The 9,569-nt window shown below is 31.3% G+C and overlaps 1 protein-coding gene across 1 annotated transcript in view; it reads right to left on the reverse strand.

Annotated features, from left to right (window-relative positions):
• Window positions 1-9,112, reverse strand: part of LOC129719511 (uncharacterized) — a 150,924-nt gene extending 141,812 nt beyond the window's left edge. Inside the window, exon 1 of the mRNA XM_055670906.1 lies at window positions 8,452-9,112. Coding sequence (XP_055526881.1) covers window positions 8,452-9,112 — 661 coding nt within the window. The remainder of the gene's footprint in view (window positions 1-8,451) is intronic.
• Window positions 9,113-9,569: the final 457 nt, after the last annotated feature.

Genomic DNA, 9,569 nt, shown 5'->3' on the forward strand with positions numbered 1-9,569 from the left:
AACTGAACTGAAAGGCGTGGCCTATTACGTAGCACCCTTCGGCTATAAAAGAGTGTTTCTGGGAAAACTAACTACATTCATTAGTCGGAAGGTGAGCTGGATGGACCGTCCACAACGTTGACAGCAGAAGAAGAAGATACAGCACTCAGAAGTAACAGCGCGTTGCGCCTGTGGCTGCCTTCAAATTAAATAAATCACTTGCGCTGTGGTTGGTCACCATGTCTCAGTAGCAGCGAGGTTCTTCTCAGCGTGCCTCGCCAGACTGCCATTATTCCCCCACTGTTGGGGCAGCATAAAGATCGTCATCACCAAATCCAATTTTGAACAGCAAAATGCCTTTTGACGTAGAACTAAGTTTTACTTTAGCATACCACACAGGGATGCAAACTGAAAAACTGGGACGAAATTTGTCCCTTTTCAAATGCTTATAGGTCGGTTGGTTTTCAACCGATTTTCTTCATTCTTGCAGCAATCGATTGGAAAATTATTCACGCATCTGCCCAAATGCAGAAAAATGTTGTTTGAATCTAAGAACTATTGCACTATTGAAAATTGTCAAGACTTGTTGAAATAAAAATGACGTCCTCTGATTGGTCGCTTGCTTGCTGTGTGTGTATGATATGGTATGATGTGTGTATGATATGGTGTGATGTGTGTATGATATGGTATGATGTGTGTATGTTATGATGATATGGTATGATGTGTGTCTGTGCGTGTGTGTGTGTGTGTATGAAATGATATAATGTGTGTGTGTCTGTATGATATGATATGATGTGTATGTGTTTGTATGATATGGTATGATGTGTGTGTGTCTATGATATGGTATGATTTGTGTGTTTGTGCTGTGTATGGTTTTTAACTCGACACGTTCTGCTAACTGCTGAATCCGGTTCACGAAATTCACAACCCTTCATTAGTAAACATTATAACTCATTACCCAAGTAAAAATATTGGTTTTATCAAAGTTTTATAGCCCTCAATACAGCCAAAAAAGCGCTATAAAACTTTGATAAAACCAGTTGTGTTACTAGGGTAATGAAACACTCAATGCATTTGTTAATAGTGTACGTAGTTCTACGTTATTTATGCGGTCGTGTCTTGGATACAACCTCCAACTTTTTGTAACTTTTTTCCTCCTTTCACTTTTTGATTCTTTTACTGTTGCGACTTTTCGAGTGCTTCAACTCTCATTATTTTCATTTTTAACTATTTGACTTATTGATTTCATGACTTTTTGATAATGTTCTGTTATTGTGGGTTTTTGACTGAACTTTAGACTGTTTAATTTTTAACATTTTACATTTGCAACTATTTTACATCAAAACTTTTCAACTTTCCGTTAGTTTTTTTTTCACTGTTTTAACTTCATGATATGTTAAGTTACCATTTTTTTTTATTCGTTTTTTTAGGCTTTCAATTTTTCTGACTTCTTTGGTTTATTTAGCTCTAAAGTTTTTTCAAGTTTTGACTTTTGGATTTCTTTTTTTTTAACTATTAAACCTTGTGATTTTTCGAATTACAGATATTTTTATTTACAATTTATTGACTGTTCACTTTTTTGATTTTTAACTTTTTAACTTTTTGTTTATTTGTCTTTCACTGTTTTTCTGTGTTCCACTGTTTGACCAATTGATAGTTTTGATATTTTGAATTTTATTTTGACTTAATAATTTTTCTCTGACCTTTATGCGTTTTGGCTTTTTGACTCCTTAATTTTTTGACTTTTTGAAATTTATACTCTTTGACCATTAGATACTTAATCTTTTTGTAGTTCTTCTTCACCGACTTTGAAACCTATCGACAGTCTTTAAAATTTTAACTGAATTTTTGGATTTTTGACTTTTTTAATCATTGATCGAATTGTGCCTTTAACTTTTTCAAACTTTGACTTTAGGCTGTTTGACTCTCTATTCTCTCATTTTTTGTCATTTTTACTTTTGGATTTATCTTATTTTATAACCTTCTTTAACTTTTTTATTGACATTTTGTAACTTTCTGATTTTTTGATTCATTGACTGTTTCGACTTTTCGAATGCTTTTATTTTTTGTATTTTCACTTTCTCACCTCTTTGAGTTTTCTATTTTGTACTTGTTGATTCTCTGTCGACTTTTTGATATTGTGGGTTTCTTACTGGATTTTTGACTGTTTATTTTTTACCTTTTCAACTTTATAACTCTTATTCTACTATACTTTTAAACTTTGATACTTTCATACTAGCTTACTTTTATACTTTCATAAAACTCTTATACTTCTATACTTTTATACTTTTATACTTTCATAAAACTTATACTTCTATACTTTTATACTTTTATACTTTCATAAAACTCTTATACTTCTATATTTTTCATACTTTTATACTTTTATGCTTTTATACTTTTAAACTTCTATACTTTTATACTTTTATACTTTTATACTTTTATACGTTTATACTTTCATACTTTTATACTTTTATACTTTTATACTTTTATACTTTTATACTTTTATACTTTTACACTTTTATACTTTTATACTTTCATACTTTTATACTTTTATACTTTTATACTTTTATACTTTTATACTTTTATACTTTTATACTTTTAAACTTTTATACTTTTATACTTTTATACTTTTATACTTTTATACTCTTATACTTTTATACTTTTATACTTTTATACTTTTATACTTTTATTCTTTTATACTTTTATACTTTTATACTTTTATACTTTTATACTTTTATACTTTTATACTTTTATACTTCTATACTTTTATACTTTTATACTTTTATACTTTTATACTTTTATACTTTTATACTTTTAGACTTTTATACTTTTATACTTTTATACTTTTAAACTTTTATACTTTTATACTTTTATACTTTTATACTTTTATACTTTTATACTTTTATACTTTTATACTTTTATACTTTTATACTTTTATACTTTTATACTTTTATACTTTTATACTTTTATACTTTTATACTTTTATACTTTTATACTTTTATACTTTTATACTTTTATACTTTTATACTTTTATACTTTTATACTTTTATACTTTTATACTTTTATACTTTTATACTTTTATACTTTTATACTTTTATATTTTTATACTTTTATACTTTTATACTTTTATACTTTTATACTTTTATAGATTTATACTTTTATACTTATATACTTTTATACTTTTATACGTTTATACTCTTTTACTTTTATACTTTTATACTTTTATACTTTTAGACTTTTATACTTTTATACTATTATACTTTTATACTTTTATACTTTTATACTTTTATACTTTTATACTTTTCTACTTTTATACTTTTATACTTTTATACTTTTATACTTTTATACTTTTATACTTTTATACTTTTATACTTCTATACTTTTATACTTTTATACTTTTATACTTTTATACTTTTATACTTCTATACTTATATACTTTTATACTTTTGTACTTTTGTACTTTAATACTTTCATACTTTTATACCTTTTTACTTTTATACTTTTATACTTTTATACTTTTATACTTTAATACTTTTATACTTTTATACTTTTATACTTTTATACTTTCATACTTTTATACTTTTATACTTTTATACTTTTATACTTTTATACTTTCATACTTTCATACTTTTATACTTTTATACTTTTATACTTTTATACTTTTATACTTTTATACTTTTATACTTTTATACTTTTATACTTTTATACTTTTATACTTTTATACTTTTATACTTTTATACTTTTATACTTTTATACTTTTATACTTTTATACTTTTATACTTTTATACTTTTATACTTTTATACTTTTATACTTTTATACTTTTATACTTTTATACTTTTATACTTTTATACTTTTATACTTTTATACTTTTATACTTTTATACTTTTATACTTTTATACTTTTATACTTTTATACTTTTATACTTTTATACTTTTATACTTTTATACTTTTATACTTTTATACTTTTATACTTTTATACTTTTATACTTTTATACTTTTATACTTTTATACTTTTATACTTTTATACTTTTATACTTTTATACTTTTATACTTTTATACTTTTATACTTTTATACTTTTATACTTTTATACTTTTATGCTTTTATACTCTCACAATTTATTTTATTTCACTTTACTTCACTTATTTTTTTTCAACTTCTCAACTTTCAAATTTTTCTTATTATTACCTTTTCTACTTTTTGCTGTTTTGCTTATTACCCTTTTTCCTTTTATTTACGTTTTCTTTTTTTATTTCGTTTTTTCGACTTCCAGGCCCTTAGATTTCTTGATTATTTGCTTTTTTATTTTTTAACCTGACGTGTGTTCAACTTTACATTTTTTCTCTTTTTTGAGCGTTATACACTCCAGTTTTTCCAATTTTTTTTGGTGTTATACTCTCCCAATCGTGGACTTATTGACCTTTTGAGCATTTTCACCTTTTGTCTTTCAAATATTTTACTTTTTGACTACTGACTTTCTGTTAAATGACCATTAACTTCTGGGTTTTGTCTTTTTAATTTCTGCTGCTTTAATATTTTACGTTTGGTTTTTTGATTTTCTTTATCTTCTGACTGGATTCATTATTTTCGAACTTCTCGATTATCTGATTTTGTAACTCTTTAACTCTATGAGTTTTGGTATTTTTTTTAAGTACATACTAAATTTTTTTGTATATCAAATTTACGAAAAAAAATTTTTTTTTCCAGTTTACTTTTTCCATTTTATGAACTGTAAACTGTATTTTACTCTGCATTGCGAAACTTTTTTCTCTACTGTAGTACTGCAATTTGCTTTTCTTCTAAGTTTTTGTTGGCTTTTTCGACCAGGTTTCTACTTTTTTCTGCTTCTCGGTTTTATTAATTCATTAGTTTTCGACCTCCAACTTTTAATCCTTACTTTTGTTATCTTTATAGATTGATTTTACTTATATATTCTGTATATTTTTTTTCGAGTAAATAGGAACTTATTTTTTTCGGTTCCATTCTTTTCTATTTTTTACACTCCATTTTTCTTTCATTCTACATTTTTTCTTGTTTTGGATCGTTTGCTTTAGACATTCAGACTTTTTGATTATTTGACTTTCAGTCTTAAGCCTTTGGCTTATGATTTTGTGACCTTAACACTAGCACCTGTTCAATTTTTTGAATTTTTGTACCTCTTCACTTTTCATCCGTTTACTTTTGCTTTTTTTATTCGAATATTTTTATTATTGTTCTATTTATGTTTCTCAATTTTTATATGATTCTTCTTCGTTTTTTTGCTTGTTATCTTGTTGATTTTATGATGATATCAATTCTTGACTTTTTTGGCTCTCTCTTTCTTCGACTCTGGCGTTTCATGATGATGATGTTTTTTGACTTTTCGTAGTTTTTAACTTGTTTGTTTTTCGAATTTCGGGCTTTTAAGTTTTTTTTTCTTAATGACTTTCGACGGTTCAGCTTTGACAGTTTTTGACTTTAAGAATTTTTAGCTTTTTGAGCGTTTTATTTTTTCAATTGTAACTTATTAATCTTTTGAGTTTTTCACCTTTTGACTTTTAAACCGTTTGACTTTTTGAATATTTACTACATGACTTACTGACTTTTTACTATATGACTTAAGGCTCTTCGAATTTTTTTTTAATTTTTGGTGTTTCAACTCCTTCACTTTTTAATATTTTAGATTTTTGGCGTTATGACTTATTATTTTTCGACTTTGTTACTTTTTTACTTTTTATCTCTTTGAACCTTTGTTCGTTTTGTTGTTGGATTTTTTTATTTCTTCTAATGTTTTGACTTTTTAACTTTCTGATATGACTTCCTATCTCCTTGACTTTTCTCCGTTTGACTTTTGATTTTTTTTGTTTTTTAAGTACTCAAATTCTGTATTCAAATATTTTTTAAAATATTTTTTCATTTATTTCACTTTTATATTTCAGACTTTGCTTATCTTCTTTTTAAAACTGTTACTCTTGTCTACTTTTTGTTCCTTCCATATTCAATATGCCATTTTTGAAAAATAAACTGTATTCAACTTTTTCTTGACTGTTGTTCTGCGATTTGCTTCTTATCTCTTTTTTTCTTCTATTAAATTTGTTGCCCTTTTTCGACTCGGTTTCTAATTTTTTATTCTCCTCGGTTTTGTTATTTCATTAGTTTGCTGCTTTTTTACCTTCATCAAATTTGATATTTCTGCCATATGTATGTTTTTTTTTCTTCTCCTCTCTTTTTTCTGTAAACAGTTTGTTTTTGTCTCTATTTTCCACGTTTTTTCTTTAATTTCTTTCGTATTGGCTACTTTACTTCATTTCTCTACGTTTTTACTTTTTTCATAATTTGTGTTTTGTTGTTATGTTTTAATATGTTTTTATCACACTGTTCTATTTCAACACTAACAATCTCCGCTTCCACCTATCTAACCTTCCGCTCTTTTACACTTTTAGTTTTCTGCTTTAACCTATTTCTGTACGATTCTAATGATTTTATAGTTTGAAGCTTTTTTTTCTAGTAGTTTGAAGCTTTTATTCTATTTTTCTTATTCGAATTTCAATTATTTGTTATTTTATCTTTCTACATTGCAACATATAATTCACCAACATTTTTTTACTTTCATGCATATAGATTCAGTATATCGACCTCAGTTTTTTAAATTTATTGATCTGTTTTATTTGTTTCTTTCTGTCAAATTTCTGCTCTTCCCTACTTTTTTCATGTTCCACTCTTTTTTCGTTCTTTTTATTATTTTGTTCTCTATTTAATTTCTGTTTTATCTATTTAATATCTATTCTCATCAATTTCTTTCACTCTACCTCTTTACGCAATTGCTCGAAAAATTCACATTTAATTCTTAAAATACGCGTGAGCAGAAACTAAATGTTTCTGTCGTTCCAATGAAGCTGAATTGAATATACTTGCTCTTACCCGCATTCATTAGGAACTCACTCAGTACGATAAACAATTTTGGTTAGAACGTGTTGTGGAATACAAGTGGTGAGAATATTATACACCAAAGGCTTCCATTTTTCGCCTTCACACAGTCCTGTCACTTTTTCCGAGCTTTGGCTCTGGTTCGAGCATGTTATTATATTTTTTGTGTTCCTATTGTATTGTATTGTATTTTTGTATTATCTATCTATTTATATTTGTGTGAAGTTTTAATTGTTTATGCATTATTATTATCTTTTATTTCATTATTATTTATTTCATTACACCGACATCCCTTCAATACGCCCCTGGACACGAGTCCGGCCAGATAGGGCCAAACAAATTGCACAATATTGAATCTTCACCGCACACCAACCGCTAGTGCTGCTGCTGTTGTGTACTTCAAAGACAGCCCTGCCTGCCTGCACATCACGAAACCGGAAGAGTCTGGACAGTAACAAGCACCACAGAATCCACATCCTTGGCTGGCGTCGAGAGTCCTGGAACTTACTTTGACACACTGCCCCGCCCGGGCCAAAAGCATAGTAATCAGAGGCAGTGAAAGAAGCGGATTCTCCTTTGCAGTTACAACATCGGGGCGCAGGCAATCCCGGGCAGCCGGCCGGGAGACAAGTGGAAATATGTTGACTTACAAGGAAGTGGTTTGTAAGTGTAGCTTGACTTGGCATACACACACAGAAGGCACTAGAAAGAAAACTAGGTTTTACATCGGTTTTTCCCCACTGATCCAGTTTTCCCCTGATACAGGCAGCCCAGGAAAAGTGATTCCGGAAGATGGTACTGAACTGCTGCTGCTGTGCCGAGTCATGCTAATGACGGCGGCGCTGGTGGAAGCATGTGAGAATACAAAATTAGGGCAATATTCACTGCCGGAGGTCGTCCGGAATGGGTTTTCTGTTCTGTACGTTGGGGTAGGTTCGGTTTCGTGTTCAAGTGAAGATTTTTAGCCCGAGCAATTCAAAGGGTTCTTCGCGAATTAACCGCTCTTTAGATCTGGCAGCGGTTCCGCCCGTTGTGCCAAATGACATTTGAATTGGTAGATTTCTGGGGAGGGACTCAACTTGTTCTATTGCGGAAAGTTAGAGCTTGAATCGACGCTAATGACCTGTTTGAAAGACATTGCTTTTTGTAAAATAACCGAAATGTTAAACGTAGATGTCGGATAAAAACTCAATTATATGCATCAATTGAAATAATTTCAGACAGAAAAACTAATTCAACACTACTTTTTACATGCCCTTCCTTAGATTGACACAAACGCATCTAGGGCCTCTCGGACGGCTTCGTGTCGCTTTCAATCGATTTGCATAATTTGCCGCTCATCACGTGACGACGACCGCGGTACGCGACAGAGTCCGTCCGAAGGTGTTCCGGAGAAGCTTGCTAATTGCATTTGAGATAAAAATAAACAGCAAAATAACTGTTAATGGACTACTTATGTTGACACCCACTCCCGCCAAGCGCAGGGACAGTTGTCAGATGCACCAACGCAAATGCGAACGAGCCTAGGCTAAATATAGAAGAAACATGACACACTCAAGAAAATTACCTTCCGAGTAATCAATAACGCCAATTAGCACCATAATCACCAGCATTAGCTTCACGTCTATGCGACCGATGCCTCGGAGCAACGGCGGCCAACCATGCTGACGGCGGCTCCGGCGGCTGCGGTTTGCGGTGGAACCTTCATGGAAACGCGGAGTGCCACACATTTTCCTACCATTATCTTCATATGTTGTCACTTGCTTATTATAATTTCCACATTCACTGCCATAATTTTCAAATGGCTCTTCTTGCCTCACACTGCCTGCTGCTGTTGCGGTACTGATTGGAAGCGATCGGTACAGAAGATTTTCTCGAAAGGAAATAGAAACTAAGAGGGACGAAACTAAGGACGGGATAGAGCTAAGCCACCGTCGCAACATCCAGTCACCCTTTGGCTGATGGTTTGGCTGTTCCTCTGGATCGCCACCGGAGCGAATTCCTATACTAGTTTCCTTACTACTGCCACTTTTGCAGTCAGCACTGTTGCCTAATCTTCTTCTTTTTCTTCCGGTAGGACGTCTGTACAACTCTGACGGTTCCCCGGTGGAACCTCGCCGATTATATATGCGATAAATTGACACGTTATTTCGAGAAGCAGCACACTTTGCATAATTTATGCCGCTGTCTAATTTTAGCCCAGCAGTGACTGATGGTGGAACGCTCATTTTCACAGGTCGCAGCTTTCCAGCTCGGCGGCAACATCTTCCGCTGCTATGCTCCAGTTTTTGGAATTCACTTCACTCGGTTCCGTCACCAGAATCGGGGCTCTCGCTGTGGTACCTTCTATTTTTCGTTCCGGCAACTGACTACCGTTTGATCTTTTCTTCTCGGTTCGTTTCGGCTGCAACTTTCAGCACTGATTCATGATGTGCCGTTTCCGGGGAATCGTACGACGAAAACACAACAAAAATCTATCGTCTAAACATCAGCGGCGACGTTAGAGATTCGCAAAGCGGGGCCTATTTTTAGTCGCCAGCGCTGATTCCGTTTCCTTAACCAGACCACATCACGCTCTGTCTGTCGCCAGACGGATGGAATCGTGCAATTTCTCGAGTCACGTGTCGATGTGCTTCTGGCGTTCCACCCTGGTGCGAGATTAGATTCCTCTTCCAGCAAACGCGC

This window comes from Wyeomyia smithii, chromosome 2 (genome assembly GCF_029784165.1).
Source record: "Wyeomyia smithii strain HCP4-BCI-WySm-NY-G18 chromosome 2, ASM2978416v1, whole genome shotgun sequence".
NCBI classification, from domain to species: domain Eukaryota; kingdom Metazoa; phylum Arthropoda; class Insecta; order Diptera; family Culicidae; genus Wyeomyia; species Wyeomyia smithii.